The 20,633-nt window shown below is 49.7% G+C and overlaps 1 protein-coding gene and 1 long non-coding RNA gene across 2 annotated transcripts; one reads left to right on the forward strand and one right to left on the reverse strand.

The window, feature by feature from the left end:
* Window positions 1-11,976: 11,976 nt before the first annotated feature.
* Window positions 11,977-19,048, reverse strand: CALHM3 (calcium homeostasis modulator 3). Its single transcript, XM_086377589.1, has 3 exons — window positions 17,830-19,048; window positions 15,314-15,569; window positions 11,977-12,865 (listed from the first exon to the last, which is right to left on the reverse strand). The coding sequence occupies exons 1-3, from the start codon at window positions 18,114-18,116 to the stop codon at window positions 12,374-12,376; spliced, it is 1,035 nt and encodes a 344-aa protein (XP_086233715.1). The 5' UTR covers window positions 18,117-19,048; the 3' UTR covers window positions 11,977-12,373.
* On the forward strand, window positions 12,530-14,897 carry LOC147344264 (uncharacterized). Its single transcript, XR_015155312.1, has 2 exons — window positions 12,530-12,845; window positions 14,387-14,897. It is a non-coding gene; the product is annotated as an uncharacterized LOC147344264 (long non-coding RNA).
* Window positions 19,049-20,633: the final 1,585 nt, after the last annotated feature.

The raw sequence follows: 20,633 nt of genomic DNA on the forward strand, positions 1-20,633 counted from the left end.
CAACCCAGGGATCTAACCCAGGTCTCCTGCATTGCAGGCAGATTCTTTACCACTGTGCCATGAGGGCTTCAGTGTTAAGACAAGGGAAGGACTTTATTTGATAGCCAGTTGATGGAGTAGACTGCAGGCTAGCACCTCAAAATAATCACCTTGTCGGGGCCTGGATGCCAGGTTCTTTTATGGATCAGAGATGGAGAGGAGGGGAGGAAATTAAGTAAAAAGACTGTTCGGTCCTTGCAGATGTCCGTTAGAACATCACGTCTCAAGTAGGAGGATGTGTTAGTTTCACTTCCTTACAGTCCTTCACAGGTGGGCTGGCTCAGGGTATTTCCCCAAAGCAGGCCATTATGTATGCCTTCAAGAACAAAAGCCTTGAGAGTCCCTTGGACTGCAAGGAGATGCTACCAGGTCATCCTAAAGGAAATCAGTCCTGAATATTCATTAGAAGGACTGATGTTGAAGCTGAAATTCCAATACTTTGGCCACCTGATGTGAAGAACTGACTCATTGGAAAAGACCCTGATGCTGGGAAAGATTGAAGGCAGGAGGAGAAGGGGACGACAGAGGATGAGATGGTTGGATGACATCACTGACTCAACGGACATGAGTTTGAGTGAGCTTCGGGAGTTGGTGATGGACAGGGAGGCCTGGCGTGCTGCAGTCCATGGGGTTGCAAAGAGTCGGAGACGACTGAGCGACTGAACTGAACTGAACAACAAAAGTAGCAAGATGGGGGTTAAAGTCACAGAAGCAGATCCAGCATGAATTCAAAATTAACCTTTTCCTGGTTACACTACTTTGGCATACAGGTTATTTTGAACTAATGGCAGTGGAGACTCTGTGGGCTCCAGAGAAACTACTGCCCCTCCCTTAACTAACTTGCAGAACTTAAACTGAGAATTTTTCCCAAAGAAATTTTTTTCCCTATACGTCAGGGCAAATCTCTGGTCACCGAACATCTGCACGTCTTCTTATGAAATCATACCCCCACAGACTTTACAGAAGCTAATGCTGTGATTAGTCACTCAGTCCGACTCTTTGAGACCCCATGGAGCCTGCCAGGCTCCTCTGTCCAAGGGGATTCTCCAGGCTAGAATACTGGAGTGGGTTGCCATGCCCTTCTCCAGTGGATCTTCCCAACCCAGGGATCGAACCCAGGTCTCCCGCACTGGAGGAGGATTCTTTACTGTCTGAGCCACCAGAGAAGCCCAAGAATACTAGAGTGGGTTGTCTATCCCTTCTCTAGGGGTCTTCCTGACCCAGGAATTGAACTGGGGTCTCCAGTATTGCAGGTGGATTCTGGTGGTGAACAGGAATTCTTGAGCTTGTCTTTCAGAGCAATAGACAGGGGAAGAGCCTGTAAAAACCCCTCTGCTTATAAACTGCCTTCACTTATTAAGCTTGCTTAGTTACTTTTTTCCCTCTTTAAAAAGAAATATTATTTATTTATTTACTTTTGGCTGTGCTGGGTCTTCGCTGCTGCACAGGCTTTCTCTAGTTGTCACTAACAGGGGCTATTCTCTAGTTGCAATGCTCAGGCTTCCCATTGCCATAGCGTCTCTTGTTGTGGAGCACGGGCTCTAGGGATGTGGGCTTCAGTAGCTGTGGCATGTGGGCTCAGTAAGTGTGGCTCTCCGGCTCTGGATCACAGGCTTAGTTGATCCTTGGCGTGTGGGATCTTGCCGGATCAAGGATTGAACCCTTGTCTCCTACAGCGGCAAGCGGATTCTTCACCACAGAGCCACTAGGGAAGCCCCCACTTTTTTCCTCTTGAATTGCATATCTTAGTGTCATGTAACCCAACTGACTTATGGAAACTTGGAGTCACCTCTTTCCAGCGCAAGCCAGCTAAGGCTGGCTGGGACCACCAACCCGAAAACTGGGCCTGCACACAGGTGTTTAATGAAGGACTTTTTGACATCTGCTGCTGCTGCTGCTAAGTTACTTCAGTCATGTCCGACTCTGTGCGACACCATAGACGGCAGCCCACCAGGCTCCCCCGTCCCTGGGATTCTCCAGACAAGAACACTGGAGTGGGTTGCCATTTTCTTCTCCAATGCATGAAAGTGAAAAGTGAACGTGAAGTCGCTCAGTCGTGTCTGACTCTTCATGACTCCATGGACTGCAGCCTACCAGGCTCCTCCATTCATGGGATTTTCCAGGCAAGAGTACTGGACTGGGTTGCCATTGCCTTCTCCATCAGAGACTGGAAAACTTTACCCTCAGATCATGCTAAGTGCCTATACTTTTGAGTATTCAGAAGCATGTAACCCAGGTACACCTCTGTAGGACACCAGTTACCTCATGTTTCCCTTGCCTCCAATCACCTTTCCCCATGCCAAGACCACAGGCTTATTCCATAAATATCCCAACCCCCTTGCCTTGGGGGACAGAGATCTGAGGCTTGTTCTCTCATCTCAATTGTCTTCCCTGTGGCAAGAACTCTTCCTCGGCTGCAGATCTTGTCATCTCGGTGTTTGGTTTGCTGTGTGTTGGGCAAACAGACCTGGTTTTGTAACACTTGTTGTCCTGTGCATGACTATCCTGTCCTAGGAAGCCCCCAGGCTCCTACCCCATTCCTTAGCTCAGAATGGTTGTTAAGTACCTCATTTTATCTTTCTGTCTCTGAATCTCTCATATATGTGAGATTCCCATACATATGAAATTAAATTTGATTTTCTCCTGTTAATTTGTCTTTAACAGGAGAAAATTTCAATTTAATTCTTTTTTTTTTTTTTTTCAAAAAAAAATTTTTTTTTTTTTCAATTTAATTCTTAAACCAGTCAGAAGAACCAGAAGTGTAGAGGACAGGTTTCTTTCTCCCGGACACTAGTTAAATGCTACACAACTTGTGGGTGGAAAAGGGGGATTTGAACCCAGGCCAGGTGAGAGTGGGGAGGTGAGGGAGGGGGCAGAGAAGCATTTTTTCTTTTTTTGGCTTTCTTCTCAATGCTAGCATGTCACAAGTAGGATACAGGTGGGGAAGGATATTGCTCCCATCAGCCCTCAAGCTGGGCCTTGGGTAACTGGAGCACTCAGGCTGGTGACCATTGGAGGACGCTGTTAGAGGATGCTGAGGAGGGGCACCGGTGGGCAGCAGGTGAGAGAGACCCAGCAAAGGGGGTGTCCACCCTTGTGCATCTACTGTGCATCAATGCAGACGGCTGACAAAAGGTCTGGGTGGCAGGCAGAGCCTGGCACACAGCCTCCGGTGTGGAATGTGGGGTGAGGTGACCCAGGAGGCTGGGAGCCCAGCAGGAGTGTGGCTCCAAGAGGCTGTCTGGAATCTCTGCCTTCCATCTGTAGTGGACATGGGTCTCTATTTGTATTTGATGTACCCTTTTCATGCTGCCCAAACTGACTTCAGGTGCCTGCTCTAAACACATATACACTCTCTGCAAATCCTAAACTTCAGTGTGATTTTAAAATACTTGGAATTTAGAAAGATGGTAACAATAACCCGGTGTATGAGACAGCAAAAGAGACACTGATGTATAGAACAGTCTTATGGACTCTGTGGGAGAGGGAGAGGGTGAGAAGATTTGGGAGAATGACATTGAAACATGTAAAATATCATGTAATAAACGAGTTGCCAGTCCAGGTTCGATGCACTATACTGGATGCTTGGGGCTAGTGCACTGGGACGACCCAGAGGGATGGTATGGGGAGGGAGGAGGGAGGAGGGCTCAGGATGAGGAACACATGTATACCTGTGGCGGATTCATTTCGATATTTGGCAAAACTAATACAATTATGTAAAGTTTAAAAAATAAAATAAAATTTAAAAAAATAAAGAGGATAAAAAAATAAATAAAGTATTTTCTGGGGAAAATAAATAAATAAATAAAATACTTGGAATAAAATAGCTTGATTGGATTCTAAATCCATTATTCTCATGATCACTAGAATTGTAATTACAGTTATTGAAAGTCAATGAATGTTAGAGTCTTTACATACCATTCAAGCCATTGTAGATGTTTATATGGCTGTAAAAATTGGTTTTAAGTTTATCATCCCCTTTGTTGTTGTTTAGTCACTCAGTCGTGTCCAACTCTGTGCGACCCCAAGGACTGCAGCACGCCAGGCTTCCCTGTCCATCGCCAACCCCCGGAGCTTGTTCAAACTCATGTCCATTGAGCTGGTGATGCCATCCAACCATCTCATCTTCTGTCATCCCCTTCTCCACTTGCCTTCAATCTTTCCCAGCATCAGGGTCTTTTCCAATGTGTCAGTTCTTCGCATTAGGTGGCCAAAGTATTGGAGCTTCAGCTTCAGCATCAGTCCTTCCAATGAATATTCAGGACTGATTTCGTTTAGGTTTGACTGGCTTGATCTTCTTGCAGTTCAAGTGACTCTCAAGAGTCTTCTCCAACACCACAGTTCAAAAGCATCAATTCTTTGGCCTTCAACCTTCTTTATAGTCCAACTCTGACATCCATACATGACTACTGGAAAAATCACAGCTTTGACTAGACAGATCTTTGTGGACAAAGTAATGTCTCTCCTTTTTAATATGCTGTCTAAGTTGGTCATAGCTTTTCTTCCAAGGAGCAAGTGTCTTTTAATTTCATGTCTGTAGTCACCATCTGCAGTGATTTTGGAGCCCCCCAAAATAAAATCTGTCACTGTTTCTACTGTTTCCCCATGTATTTGCCATGAAGTGACGGGACCAGATGCCATGGTGACTTTGGTTAATAATACTGTATTGTATGTTTGAAAGCTGCTACGAGAGTAGATCTCAAAAGTTCTCATCCTAAAAAGAATTTTTTTAACCATGCACGGTGATGGATGCTAACTAGACTTATTGTGGGGAACATTTAACAATATACAAATAACTAATTATAATCAGTTTTACACCTGAAACTAATATAATGTTATCTGTTAATTTTAAGAAAGACCCTTAAAAAATAAAATTAAAAAATTTTGTGAAAGACCCTTGAATGAGAATTGCCTGTGGTCATTTCATGCAAGAAGTCCAATGTTAAAAAGCTGTGCTCACTGAAGAAAGCTCAAATTTCTCATTTTAAGAAGTCTGGGAGATTCCATTTTAATGTTTTGTATCAATTCAATATTTTAATATCTTTCCTAATACTTTGTTTTACATCTTCCTTCTTATTCTCATAATTATATTAGATCAAGAAAATAGTAATATAATTGCCTTTTTCCCAACAGGCTTTCAAAAGGTATCTCCAAATTCCCTTGGTTTGCCCCAGTGTCATGTACCAAGGTGACCAATGTCATGATGCACTGGGATTTGAGGAAGGTTAGGAACCTCCCACCTGGCTAATCTAGGATCATTTCCCCATCTCAAGCTTTTCAGCAGAATCATATCTGCCAAGTCCCTATTGCAGGTAACACATTCTGGAGATAGGGGAGCCTTGGTGGACTTTGGGAGCCCATTACCCTGCCGACCGTGGCAGGGTATTTGGTAGTGACTTAGCAATGCTTTGTGTCTTCACCACTTCTCCCCTGAACTCCTTGAGCATGACTGGGTGTACATGGAGAGCAGGATGTCATAGCCCCACTCAAATGTTTCAGTGCATTAACAGCAGACCCAACCACGGCCACTGCTGGGGTGTGCACCAGCTCCTTCTCCTCCTGCCCTCTGGAGTGCCGTCTGGGCACCCATCCCAGTGCCAATGAGTCCCCTCCACCTTGAAAGAGTTAAGTGTCATGAAAAGCAGCATGCAAAGGGGGCCTCTGGAGAGCGGATGCTGTACTTTAGGAAAATGCCTCATTTGCATAGGACAGCATGAGTGTGTGTGTAGTGCACAGCGCTCATCCAGCAACTGGGGGGGGGGCACCGAGCCATGAGTCAGATGGGGCTGCCGGGGTGGCTCAAAGACTGTCAGGCTGTTTTATCAGAGGTATGAGGGCTTTAACTGATAAGGACAGAGTGCTATTCTCTTCTGCATCAGTCAAACTGTACTGGAGGTTGTACATTGTGACAAAAAATGGCAGTGCCCAGCAAACATTTCATGGGCTTCCTTACAATTCCCACCCGTTTCATGTGGCTTAGGGTCATGTGATTGAGTTCTGGCATAGAAGCCCCCACCTCTTACTATTGTCTCTGCTCTTTTTCATCTTTCTCTCTCTGACCCTAGACATGAGTGCAACAGGTGCCTCTGAGCTCCACCCATTCTTTTGTTTGTTTGTTTTTGAAGTATAGTTGACCAGCAACACTAGGTTAGTTCCTGGTACACAGCATAGTGATTTGATGTTTCTGTACATTTCAAAACAATCACCATGGTAAGTTGTCCCCATCTGTCACCATACAAAGATATTTCACAATTATTGACTGTATTTCCCATACTGTACATTTCATACCCATGTACTTATTCTTCACAACATTGATCTCAGTTAGTAATGTGTTTTGGAGGGTGTGTTGGTTTAATATCCAGAACTCCCATTGGACCATAAAGGCCCACATCTGTTTTGTTTCCCTGTTACGTTCCTGGGGCTCAGAACAGTGTGCCTGGTGTAAGAGATGCTCAGTTAACAAGTGCTGAATATTTGAATGAATATTCATTTATTTTGCAGCTAAAAGTTTGCACCTCTTAATCTCCCTTCCCAATTTCTCCCCTCCCCTAAGTCCTCTCCCCTTAGGCACTATCTGTTTCCTATATCAATTACTTTCTTTCTGTTTGTGACATGTGTTCATTTGTTTTGCAGATTCTCCACATAAGTGAAATCATACTGTATTTGTCTTTCCTCTGACTTATTTCATTTAGCATAAAACTCTCTAGGCATATCCATGTTGTTGCAAATGGCAAGGTTTCATTCTTTTTTATGACTGAGTAATATTCCGTTATATATACATATTTCACATCTTCTTTATCCATTCATCTGTTGATGAGAACTTAGGTTGCTTCCATATCTTAACTCTTGTAAGTAATGTTGCAATGAACATAGGGATGTTGGCTCATGGAAATAAGTCTCAAAGATAAGAAATGCATGTAACTGAGTTCTGGTTCTTGTCACTCTAAAATATGAGAGTTTTTGTTTTTTTTTTTTCAGATAAATACTCAAGAGTGGAATTGCTGGATCATATAGTAGTTCTATTTTTAACTTTTTGAGAAATCTCTCTTCTATTTCCCTAGTGGCTGCACTAACACTTACACCCTCACCAACACTTGTTATTTGTTGTCTTTTTGATAATAGCCATTCTGACACATGTGAGGTGACATCTCATTGTGGGTTTGATGTGCCTTTTCCTGATTATTCATAATGTTGAGCATCTTTTCATGTGCCTGTTGGCCATAGATATCTTTTCTTTGGAAAAATGTCTATTCAGGTCCTCTGCCCATTTTTTAAATCAGGTTGTTTGTTTTTTTGACTTTGAGTTGTGTAAGTTCTTTGTATCATTTGGATATTAACCCCTTACTGGGATATCATTTGTAAATATCTTCTATTCAGTAGGTTGCCTTTCTTGAGAGAAGATCCTGAACCCTTAGCTTAGTTGAGTCCTGCTGACAAAGGCTTTCATGCCCTCCACCCGACCCATGTACTTCCTCTTCACAGCACTGATCTCAGTTAGTAATGTGTTTTAGAGGCTGTGTTTGTTTAATATCCAGAGCTCCCATCGGACCATAAAGGCCCACATCTGTTTTGTTTTCCTGCTATGTTCCTGGGGCTCAGAACAGTGTGCCTGGTGTAAGAGATGCTCAGTTAACAAGTGCTGAATATTGGAATGAATACTCGAGTAAGTGAATAAAGGAGAGAAGTGAGCCTTGGACCAAGATGAATTTGTGAGGAGGTAGGAATCTGGACACAAATAGGACATGACAGTCCTCACCGCTCTGGCTCTGTTAGCTTCTGTGAGCAGAGTAGGAAGGGCTGAAGAGCAGGTCCCCCTTTGTGTGCTGGCTGGGTGGGCAGGAAGGGCTGGTGTACATTCAAAGCTCACCACCATGGCGATAGCCACTGGCAGACCAATGTCACCTCTATTCTGCTACCATTGGCCACCCCAGCCATCTCCTACTGCTCTTCTCTAGAGCCTCAGGGCCACTCTCCTCTTTCCATAGCCCTCTGGCCCTCCCCGATGTGAGAGCTGATCAAGCTTCAGGGAGAACTCATTTCATTTGACCTCAAAGAGTTGGGCAGAGGTGGGCTCTCAGCAGAGAAGTATGGATTCCTTGACTCCCATCATAGTCTTTAGGTCCTGGTGCCCTCCTCCATATCAATATTCTAAATGGGAGCAGGCTCCAGACCTCCCACTCTTCCTTTATGAGGCTGGGTGGGGCAGGTGTCCAGGGATTTAGGTGATTCCTACAGAAACCCATCCATCTGCTTTGCCAGGACCACCTCCCTGGGGACGCATTCCCCTGCCCTGGAAGGTTACCAAGAACCTATGATTTTCACTCAGTCCCCTGTGCCTCCACCGCTGGTTTCCCTGAAGCTCTGGATTCATTGCTCATCCTTCCCTCATCTTTAGGGCTTCCCTGATAGCTCAGTTGGTAAAGAATCCACCTGCAATGCAGGAGATCCCAGTTTGATTCTGGGGTTGGGAAGATCCCCTGGAGAAGGAATAGGCTACCCACTCCAGTATTCTTGGGCTTCCCTTGTGGCTCAGCTGGTTAAAAATCCACCTGCAATGCAGGAGACCTGAGTTTGATCCCTGGGTTGGAAAGATTCCCTGGAGAAGGGAAAGGCTACCCACTCCAGTATTCTAGCCTGGAGAATTGCATGGACTGTATAGTCCATGCGGTCACAAAGAGTTGGACACTACTGAGCAACTTTCATTCATTCATTCCCTCATCTTGAAATTCACTCCTTCTTGGCATTCTTTTTTTTTTCCTTAAAAAAGCTGCTTGCTTATTGATTGATTCTGTTCCCCAGAAAGTACAAATCTCTATGACTCTAATAATTATTTAGATATTACCAAGATTGGACTCTTACAACCATAGAAAACCAGTGTTGGGAAGGATCTTAGAGCCCATCTAGTAAAATCTTATTTCATCAAGGCATGGATTGAATGAAATAGTCAAAACTTGATCAGTTTTGGCTTTCAAAACGTAATTAAAATTTTTTTTCATTGGTGGATAATTGCTTTCCAGTGTTGTGTTGGTTTCTGCCATGCAACCACGTGAATCAGCCATAAGTATATGGATGTCCTAACACTCTTGAACCTCCCTCCCACCCACCACTCCATCCCACCCTTCTACGTTGTCACAGAGCACCAGGTTGCCCCCTGGCATTCTTACAGAACTTCTGTCCCTGTGATTTCTTATTCTCACTTGCTGTCCGGTCTTTCTCCCCCAAAGCTCTAAAGGTCTCAGTCTTTCCTCTTCTCACTCAGTCTCTCTCTCTCACTGGCGTATCCATTCCTGCAGCTTCAGGGATCACTGCCAGGTGGAGTATCATTCTGCCTTCTGACTCTGCCTGGAAGCACTTGCCTGTAGGATAACCTCAAAGACCTGAGCAAAACCCTCAAGGATGCCACCATCTTCCACTTCTCATGCAGAACCGCAGCTGCCCAGACCATGTGAGACAGGGGACTAACACAGCCAAAGTCACTCTTACAGTACATTTCTGCCTTGCCCAGCTAGTCACTGTGTCTCCCAGAAGAGAGGCCTTGTGTACAGGGTGTATTCAGAAGGACTGTCTCCCAGAGTTGAAGGAGACTTGGGCAATGAGCATGAGCACCCACGAGGGCTGCTCTCCTGGGAGGGGAGCAGGTGGCAGCCTGCCACCTGGGTCCCTCACCCCCAGGTGGAGTGGCATGAGCTACACACAGGATCTCTCCCAGGATATGAGTAAATGGTGGTGTGAAAGGATGATGGCAAAGAGGTTTGGGGTTTGAAACCATGTCATCTGGGGACTGAAGAGGGTAAGGAGGCATTTGAGGGCTCCAGGATCCAAGATGGTGTCACTGGGTGTGGGGCTCAGAAAGCATCTCTTGGTGGGATTCATTGGAACAGACTCCTCGGCCCTCTGGCGAAGGTCCTTCACTTTGCTCAGGCCGAACCACACACCCTGCACGCGGTTGTTTGTTCACTGGCTCACGTCTTATCTCCCCTTCAGACTGGAATCTCCACTAAGATAGGACGATGCCTTTCCTGCTCTTTGGTGCTCTAGGCATTCCATCAAAGTTTGCTGAGTGAATCAGTGAACCCCAATTCTTTGCTTTTGTTCTGTTTCCTCCTTGTAGATGCTCTGCTCCCCCATCCGCATCCCTCTCTACTTGTCAAACCCCCGCCCCCATCCTTTAAGGCCCATTGTAATGACATCCTTCTGATTCTCTCAGCTTGGAGCCACTACTCTTCATGCTGAATCTCTGTGGCACACAGCTTGGCGCTATCGTATCACTTTACACCTTTTGCTTTGGGTTGTAATGATTTCTGTACCCATCTCGGTCCCTCTAGTAGAGAGTGAGTTCCTTGGGGGTGGGGCAATATGCATCATCTGTGTATTCTTCCTTCCCTCCTCCCTGGCACAGTGCTTTCTATGCAGTAGGCTCAATATAAGAAGGCAAGTGGCCCTTTACTGGTCCAGATACTGCTTCTTTAAAGCCCAGGGTGGGGTCTCTGAGCCTCCTTTCCCTGGGCTGGGCACTCGGCCCTGCTGACTGGATCATGTCCAAGGTCTGCCTCCTCCCTCCCCGACCAATCCCTGCTAACACTTTGCCTAAATCTTGGCCTGCCCAGTACCATTTTAGACATTTGCATGGCCTGACCACAGCAAGGTAGCAGGGGAAAGACTGGGCTGTATGGATAGTCTGGTCCTCCTAGGCCCTTTGGCAAGCACCCAGGAGAGCAGAGATTGCCTGATACGGAGGGAGCTGGGCTCCAGGACCCCTGTACTGCCCCCATGCCCTCATTACCAGTAAAGCATAGAGTGAACCTACTGCATGTCTGTGGTCACCAAGCACTGTTGTGCTGACAGAGGCAATAACAGGATGTGTGTGCGGGGGTGGGGGTGAGTGAGTCATCAGGGAAGGGCCGAGACCCAGAGGAGCTCACAGAATAGATCTTCCTCAACCTTTGCTGTTTGGGCTGCCAGAGACTCAGAGGCAGTTCTTCCAGGAAGATTTAACCCTGGTATTTCGAGGGTCTTCATCCCTGAGTCAGACCCCACACCCACACTTGGTCCAGAGGTTTTTAAACACTGGATTTTGCAGAATCACCTGGAGTGTTTGTTCAATGGAGATGTCTAGGGCTGCCTGGACACCTGATTTGCACCCTGACTTGTAGATCTGGTCCATTCCTCATATCCCTAGGGAAATTCTTACCATGGTGTCAGCTTCTTGCTGAGGGCAGTGGGTAGATGCCCCTGGGATGCCTGGCAAAGGAGGCAGCCTTAGAAAGCAAGGTCAAGCTCAGGGGTCAGGCTGCAGGTGGTGAGGAGGGTGGTCAGTGGAGAGGTGACGGAGGAAGTGCTTGCTGGCTGGAGGTGAGCAGAAGGCTGGGCTGACAAACGAGCTGCACCTGAAGGCTGCTTGGCCTTGGTTGGTTAGAACAGAATTGGTGGAACCGGAGAAGATGGGAGCTGGAAGGGTCAGCTCCCCCTTGACATTCAGAAACAGAAAAATCCCCCTGAAAAGATATAAAGCTATTCGTCTGCAGTAGTCAGCAAGAGACACTAATTTGTACTTTTGAGAAGAATTCTCAAGCAGGGTTTGCTGAGTTCACTCAGAGAACCTTGTTGGAGGCTGCAGGAAACCCAGCCACGGCCCTGAAAACACACACACACAATCTAGAACATGCATGTGTGCATACACACACACACACACACATAGCCTAGAGGATTAATGTAGTAGCTCAGAGCAGACTCTAGAGCTGATGTCCTGAGATCAAATTCCAGCTCTTATATGGGTGACCTCAGCCACCTTAACCTTTAATGCCTCACTTTCCTTCTCTAAAAAAAATGGGGCTAGTCATCATCCTACTTCATCAGATTATCATTAAGATTAAATGAGTTATATATAGAAAGAAGTTAGAGCAGTGCCTGGTACATAGTAAGCATCATACAAGCAGGTGCTGTTGCCATTATTATTATTTTAGATTTAGAATATGGACATCTAGGACCCAGCACCCAGGACAGATCTATTTAGACTCTTACTCGGAGTTTGGTCCACTGACCAGAAGCATCAGGAGCTCGTCAGCAATGCAGTCTTGGCCCTGGTCCTAGATGGACTGAATCAGAATCTGCATTTGACAAGAGTCCAGGTGAACACGTGAGCACAAGGAAGTTTGTGAAGCACAGCTTTAGAGCACACAAGAGGCCACGCCCAGAAGCTCGGCCAGGCACTGGGCTGTTTTGGGGAAGGAGGCTGACAAGGGTTAAGCTGCCCTGCCATGGGGTCCCCACTGCCTGGAAAGCCCCCACATCCTTGTCAGTGTGGGCATTTTACGTGAGGATGCGGTCTGGGTCCTTACACGTCAGTGTGTGGGGACTCCCTGGTGCCCGGGACCACTGTGGGGGCGCCATGGGTGAGGCCGCACCCCCAGAGCCCAGAGGATGCTGTGAGGTCAAGTGGTGGTTTGCTGGAGTACCAGGCGCTCAGGAGGCGGTCCACCTGCTCCTGACTGGAGACTGCGCGCAGGTGGGCCTTCCCGCTTCCACCGTCCAGGCCGTCTCGGGGCTCGGGCCTCTCAGGGGCCTCCGGACCCCTACCCGCAGAGTCCCGGCGCAGCCCCCGCGCCTGCATCTCGCTCTGCATGCTGGCGAAGAAGTGTAGCACGCAGCGGTGCGCAAAGTCCCGCGCGTGCTCACAGCACGTCTCGTCGAAGAGCTTCTGCTCCAGGTCCACGTAGTTGCTCCAGTATCTGCGCTGCAGGAAGACTGTCTGGTCGAAGCAGGGCCTCAAGCAGCGGGCCAGGAAGGCCAGGAGGATCAGCAGCAGGGTGAGACTCCAGCCAATGGCCTAGAGGGTGGGGAGCGCTAATGTAAGCGTTCAGACACACAGATATTGTACAGTGTGGCAAGGGTGTCCCCTTTACTTATCCCTTCCATCCATTTTCAGATCTACCCGCCTTCCAATTCAGTCATCCATTCTACCAACTACCTCCATCCATCCTCTCTCCCATTCATTCATTCCTCCTTCCATCCACTTTCTATCCAACTATCTCTCATCCATCCCGTCATCCATCCTCTTATCTGACTATATATCTATTGTCTTCCTATCAAGCCACCTTCTCAACCATGCTCCTATCTGTCCATATCCCTCTATCCAACCATCTATGCTCCCATCCATTCATGTTCCCATACTCTCATCCTTGTTTCCATTTATCTCTATCTAATCATCTATCCACTTGTTATTTATCCCCCCTGCCTTCCTCCTGAACAAACACACCTTACAATCCTTTTGTTTCCTCCCATGTATTTATTTATCTTCCCACAGTTTCCACCCTTGGAAGCATAAAGCTGCTTTCCTTTGTCCTGACATTTTTCTACAAAGGTATTGTTCATAGCTGAAGATGCTATATAAGCCGCAGTTCTAAGCCACCGCTTAGAGTGACTCTGTTTTAGGTTCCCCCTGCCTGATGAGCACTTCACACAATGCTAAACTGTTTATTTTCCTCCTGTTAATCATTCTTTTTGTTAGAGTCTCAGCTGAAAACCTAAGGTGGGTGGAGGTAACGTTTCGCCTTCTTGCACTCCCATCCATTCATCTGTGCATCCACCCATCATCCTTTCGTCTTTTTATCTGGTTCTTCATCCATGCTTATATATGTGCATCCATCCCATCTATGCATCCATCCATCCTATATTTTCAGGGAGATACCAAGGACTCAGTCTTTGCTCTCACAGAGCTAACACTTTAGTGGAAGTTACAATGACATAGGTGATGACTGGCTAAGTGCCATGTTGAGGGATGTATCTTGGGTCATGGAAAATCTGAGAGGGGACACCTGACCTGAATTTGAGGCCTCAGAGAACAGTGAAGTTGAGGCTGAGACCTAAAGGCTGATGATAGTTTACAAGATGTGAACAGGAAACAGTGTTCCAGGCCAAGAGTAAAGAGAAGCTGAAGTAATTCTGAGGCTGGAGCCCCAGCCTGGCTGCTCCTGGCCCTCCCCTCTGCCCAGCCAGAGGTATTGAGACATCACCTAGGACTAGAGCAACTTTATAGACCTGGAGCAGAAAAATCATCCTCTAAACCACAAGACTTATTTGAATCCTTATCATTTGTAGATGTGATTGACAAAGCTCTCTGCCTGGCCTCTCACGAGGCCCTCCCTTCCCCCCACTCTAAGTTTAAAATGCTTGTGTGAGTATTTTACTTGGAGGAGCATTTAATGTGACTGATCGTTTACAGCTGAGTCAGGACTCAAACCCTGGTCTGAGGATTCTGCACTCTTTCAAGGGATAGTGAACTAGTCTACAGTGTTTACATTCACAGGGACATCAAGGTGAGTAGACCGAACCTCCGTTTATTTTGCAGGAGAACCCGAGGCCCAGAGGGGAAGGGGCTCATGGCCGTGGTCACAGTCTGAAGCAGAATCAAGTGTGTCCCAAGCATGGTCTTCTCTTTGCCACTCCACGGGCCTGCATTCACCATGAGCCTGTCCTGACACCCCAGAGAGCTAGGGTGTATCTCCAGTGATGCTCTGCACGTGGTGGGACCATGTAAACACTTTTGGGGAGACACAGCCCAAGCAGGGCTCTGGCAGTGGTGAGGGTGGGATCTGGAGCTTGGGCTGGGGTTTGTCCCCAGGATAATGGATTCTGTGCTCTGTGGGGAGCCAAGCGTCTGGGGAGGACCTGCATAGTAGGGGAGGGTTTGGAGGAATGGCATTTTAGATTCCTGCCCAGCCTCTTACAAACTGTGTGCCTTTGGCCTTGTGAACTAAACTCTCAGAGCCTCAGTTTCCTCATCTGCAAAGTGGGACAATCATGATGGCATCTATCTCATAGGGCAGTTTTGAGAATTAAATGAAGTAATGCATGTGAAATGCTTAACAGTGCCTGACACATAAGTGCCTCAAGTGGTAATTACTGTTATTTCTGAGGGGTGGGCAGAATGCGTGTGTGGGGTGGGGGCAGGGTAGTGCAGTATATCTGCAGCGTTTCCTGCCATCCAACCTGGAGATGAGCCTAGCTGACTCCAGAAGGGTATGGACACCTGGTCTCCACCCTCAGGTGAGTCAGTGTTGATGGCGAAGTGCCCACGTCCTAGGCCTGACACTGTCCTGTGTATGGGTCATGTCTCTGATCACCCCCCCAGGGACCGTATGCTCCGCGGTTGTGTCTCTAGCATTGGGAGGGGGCCTCAGGAAACCATGTATACCTCCTCACCCCGCACCCCTTGGAACCAGTGCAGGACATTTCCCAGGGCAGGGAGAAGAAACCCCCCAACCCCCCGAATTACCTGTGACAGGCACCGCAGGTAGCGAGACACCGCCTTCCGAGCGGGGCTGTTCCTGACCAGCTCATCCTCCTTGCAGGGCACCTTGGCCAGAAAGAGCTGCACCTGACTGGGGGTCATGTTGGTGAAGTCTAGAAACTTCTCAGGGTCCACGGAGCTGCTGAAGGCGCACACGAAGCACTTTCCATCGAGGAGGGCCAGCAGGATCCAGATGATGGGGGCGGCCAGCGCTCTCTGCAGTACAGAGGAGCACATGTACCTGGGAACAGAGGAAGGGAGCGGGAACACAGGGCAGCCAGAATTCAGCTGCAGCAGGAAGGCTACAGGGGGGATGCGAGGATGAACTTCCCAGGATGGTGTGTGGTTACCCCAAAGGGAGGGTTGCAGCTCCCACTGCAGAGGCCCGAGCAGCAGAGGGTTGGGGAGAAGCAGAGCTGGGGTCCTGGGAGCCCTGGGACTGGAACACTGGGGAGCTGGTATTCTTCCTGCCTGAGCCTTTGTAGCAGACTCTGTTAGTGCTCTGCTCAGGCCAGAAGCATCTAGAGCTTTGGTGGGTAGTTTCTATTCACGTGGAGAGCCTGAAGACCTCTGACCTCAGCCCCCTGCATGGCTCTGAGGCTTCAGAGGAGTCCCTGCTCCCAGTGCGGGGTGGCCTGGAGGGTTCACCTCAATCCCAGAGGGCAGGGCCTGGTAGTTTAATGCCCCAGCATCCGGGACCCTCAGTGGGATGATTCTGAAGTGGGTTCTACCCACTCCCTTAGGCCCCTCAAAGGACTGAGCCCCAGTTGCCTCCTTATTATCACTTCTTTCCAGAGCCTGCTTTTGGGGGGACCCTAAACTAAGAGGGTCCTGTGGAATAACCTGCCCAGAGACGGCATTACACACCTCCTGCAGTGTCCAGGGAGCCTCTGATTGTCCCCAGGTGCCTCTTTTGACCTACTATGTCTAGTGGCCTGAATTGGGTGTTGGTCACAGGACAGGAGCTCAGTGGAGCTGGAACCACAAGACTCCAGAGGAAAAGCCTCCCTGCGTGGCTGAATCACAGGGAGCCGGGAGCCCCTGGCAACATTAAAGAGAGGCTGCTTGTGCACAGAATGCAGGTGTTTTTAACTTGCGCGTGTGCTCAGTCGCTCAGTTGTGTCTGACTCATTGTGACCCCAGGACTGTAGCCCACCAGGCTCCTCTGTCCATGGGATTCTCCAGGCAAGAATCCTGGAATGGGTTACCACGCCCTCCTCCAGGGGATCTTCCCCACTCAGGAATCGAACCTGGGTCTCTTATGTCTCCTGCATTGGCAGGCTGGTTGTATACGAAACATAGGATGGTGTGCGCTGGCTGTGTGTATGTGTGTATGCGTACATGGCCTACCTGGTGGTGAATTATAAATATGTTGTAGGCAGGGGTGGCTCCAGCATTTTCTATGGGGGCAAGGTGGTTAGAAGGTGGAAACAAAGACTTGTTACGAAGTTACATAATATGCCCTTGAGAACACCCCAGTTGTCTACATCAATAGGGGAGAGGAGAAGATCAGAAGTGAACTAAAACCCACCAAGTCCCTCCTACCACTGCCCGTGGATCTAGAGCACTTGGGTATTTTGTCTAAAACACTCAGGGCAGCGGTTCTGGGTTTGATTTGAATCTGAGCCTCTTCCTTGCTGTGGGAGCTCAGCCAAGTGACTTAACCTCTCTGTGCCTCAGGTCCCCCATCCTTAAAAATGGATCCAAGACAGGAAGAGACCCAGGGCCGAGGTAAGAATTCAGAGGCTGTGCACACACAGTACTTGGCACAGAGCTTGGCTGACTGTTGGCCAGGGAGTATTATGAATTGCTAAAGTCTGTCAGCTTTTCTTCTCTCTCTCTCTCTCTTTTTCGGCTGTGTCACATGACTTGCAGGATCTGAGTTCCCTGAGCAGGGATTGAACACAGGCCACAGCAGTGAAAGAGTGAAAGTGTCGAGCCCTAACCACAGGACGGTCAGGGAATTCCCCATCAGCTTTTCTTGATACAGGGCACCGACCAGGGTCTGAGGACACAGTGATAGCATATGGGGTCTTTGCCCTCGGGGAGCTTGCAGGAGACAGGATGCAGCCTTCAAGCCAACCACGCCTCTCATATGTGTAATACGGTATGCACATCATGGGATGGTCCTTCATGCATGTGGGGAGTTATAATCCATGGCCAGCAGGACAGACGTGACCTGGATAATTCTTAGGAGTCCTGTGTCATTCACGCGTCTTTATCATTGGGCGTGGGAAGGTGACAGACAACGGGATCAGAAATATCTGTTTCCAGAGTGGAGACTGGCAAATCTGTCTCTGTGAACTGATGGTGCCTTGGTATCATTTTCTGGGGGAGAGCAGGGGGCACATCTGAAAGTAGGGTGCCTGTGGGGGTGCCTGGGGGAGCCCTGACCATACCCATGGGGGTCACTGGGGTTTGGGGAGCCCCTGGCAGTACTTATGCAGTTGGGGGAGCCCCTGACAATGCCCACGGGGAGCTGGAGGGGGGTGGGACCGCACCTGACGATGCCCGGGTCCTTCCTCCGGTGCCCGGCGGGCCGGCGCCACTCCTCCACCATCACCACGGACTGCCGGTTGGCCAGGAGGCCGCAGAGGAATAGGGCAATCGGGGGTGTGAACAGCAGGCCCAGTCCGTAGAGGGCATTGTAGCGCGCCAGGCAGGGGCAGTTGAAGTCAAACGAGGAGTACAGCTTGACGGTGACCATGGCCAGCAGCAGGCAGACGCCATTCATTACCGACTCGGAGCTGGACTGGAAGTGCAGGAAGAGTGTGCGGAATTTATCCATGGCCACGGCCTGGGTGGGGGCCAGGGAGGCTTCAGCTGCCTTCCTGGTCAATGCCACACTGGGGGCAAGTCAGGGGCTGCAAGAGGTTCTTCTCTTCCAAGGGCCTGAGGGGACCAGGAGGAGACGGCGTCCGGCCAAGGGTGTGAGGCAGAGGCAGGCTCTCTCTACAGGCTCCCAACTGTCCCCTACTGCTCCGCTCCTCTCTGGGAGATGAGTCACTGCTCTGTAACCAGCCAGCCCACAGCACCTCTAGGCAAATGGGCCCCACCCTGTCCCCCCATCCCTCCCCAGCCGATTCCTTCCTTTCTTCAGGGTTTGGATACTGATGCTGGACAGCTGGTGGGGCTGCCCGTGGAGGACAGGCAAATTCTGGGTGTGGTTAAGGCCATGGCACTGATGGAGCCAGTTACATTTTCCGGTTCTTGGTTAAGAACATGACTTAGCTCCGCTGAGCCCAGGGAGCTTTCACATTGGTTTTTGTGCTGGGAGGAGCCAGGAGGGGCGCCTTACTCTGCCTGAAGCCATCCTGCAAGAGAAGTCTCTTGAAGAGCATTGAAACTGTTTCAGTGTTTGCCCGGGTTGGGGAAGGGGAGGCCTTCTAGATGGAGGGTACTGCCTGGTCAAGGGCACGGAGGTGAGAAGCAGCCAGGTATGGGTTGGCAGTTTGGGGTTGCTTGACTGTAGTGTCAGATGGGGAGTGTTGGGAGATGGGGTGGGGGCTCAGTGAGTGCCTGCGACTCTTTCCTCCACTTATTCTGCTGCCCTTCAGGTCTGGCCACTGGCCAGCCCAGGTCTCCCTAAAGCACAGGTCCCACTGCATCACTCCTCTGCTCAAGTGTGGCCGGGCCCCATCAGCCTCCTTATCGTGACATTCAAGGCCCTCCTGACAGTACTCACAAGTGTCTTCTCACCTCCACACATTTGCAGATGCCTCTTCCCCTGGAGAACCCATGCCCCTTCCTCCCACCTGCTCTGCAAGACGCAAGGATGAGGCCTTTCAGCAAGCTGCCCCTGGCGACCTCAGCTCTCGGGAGCCTCTCCTCCCATTTGGCCCTTGGAAAGGCCGCTCCTGCCTGCTGCTCCTGCCTCCCAGGTGTGGGGTGGATCTCCCAGCTAGGATGGGACCTGCACTCACACCTGCTCGTTCCTGCAGCCTCCAGCAGCGTGACAAGCATACCGCAAGGGCGGCAGAGGTTTGTTCTCTGTGATGTTGACACTCATTCCCCCTGCTTCCGTCTCTAGCTTTGTCCTCTCTGCCCAGGCCTTGACCTGCACCTGCCCCTCTGTCTGCTCCTAGGAAGCAGATGGAACGAAGGTGCTGCCCTGAGCTCTCTCTGTCTCTCTCCCTCTCGTTCTGCTGGTCTCTCCATCTCTGACTCTGCCTTTCTCTGTGTTGTGACTCTGTGCGTCCCTCGGCGTGTGTGTCTGAGTCTTTCCGAGTGTCTTTCTGTCTCTGTCCCCCTCTCTGTCCTGCAGTCTCTTCCTATCTATCTTTCCCTCCCCCTCACCTGCAGCCCACCCCACAACACCCCATCTTCCTGGCCCCCAGTCCTGACCCAGGCAGCCTGACTTATGGAGGGGAGTGGAGGCAGCCACAGGAACTGCTCCTGGTCACAGATCCATGGGCGTGGCCTGAGCCTGGGCTGGGAGTGGGTGAAGCCCGGGCCCTTCCTCAATCTTCTCCCCTCTATCTCCCTCACTGGCAGCTCAGCGCTGCCCCTGAGCCAAGGAAAACCTCAGGGGCTGGGGTGCCCTTGACTCCACTGACGCCTCTCCATCCAGCCTGGACCAGTGATGTCATCGGCACTTTGCTCACAGTCACGAGTGCCACTCCCGTGAGCCCTCTGGAGCACGGGAGGCAAGTATCTTTCTGAGTCCTTCTGGGCCCAGGGGTGCAGCAACACTCGCCAATCCCCACAGAGCCCATCTGCACTGTGGCAGCTGCGCTGACCGCCCTTCTTCCTGTAATTTCAAACAACTTTTAGAAAATGGAAATATCTCCATCTTTTTTTTCTGATTAAACACACCATTATGAAAAAGTTAAAAATAGAGAATATGAAAGTGTCCCCAAGACTGCCCTCCCACCCCCGCCCCGGAGCCCCGGAGTCTCCCTGTCACGTATCAGTGTGTGTTGCCCCACACTGGCGTGCCATGCCGTTGGCCTACCCAGCCTTCCTCTGGAGACTCCGGGGACCACTGAATGAAGCTCTGGGCATGCTACTCATCCGCCCAGGAGCCCCGGGGGTGCTGGGAGAGGGGACTTCCATCTGAGGCCGGTCTCTCCCTTCTCTCAACCCTCATGATACAGGAGGACTTACTGTGTCTCCATTTCAGTTCCTCTGAAAAATGAGAGCCCGGCAGTTTGAGGGACCCCTGCTGCTGCTGCTGCTGCTGCTGCTGCTGCTAAGTCACTTCAGTCGTGTCTGACTCTGTGCGACCCCATAGACGGCAGCCCACCAGGCTCCCCCGTCCCTGGGATTCTCCAGGCAAGAACACTGGAGTGGGGTGCCATTTCTG

Source organism: Bos grunniens, chromosome 26, assembly GCF_055505025.1.
Source record: "Bos grunniens cultivar Pamir isolate PY7600 chromosome 26, Bosgru_T2T1.0, whole genome shotgun sequence".
Classification (NCBI taxonomy): domain Eukaryota; kingdom Metazoa; phylum Chordata; class Mammalia; order Artiodactyla; family Bovidae; genus Bos; species Bos grunniens.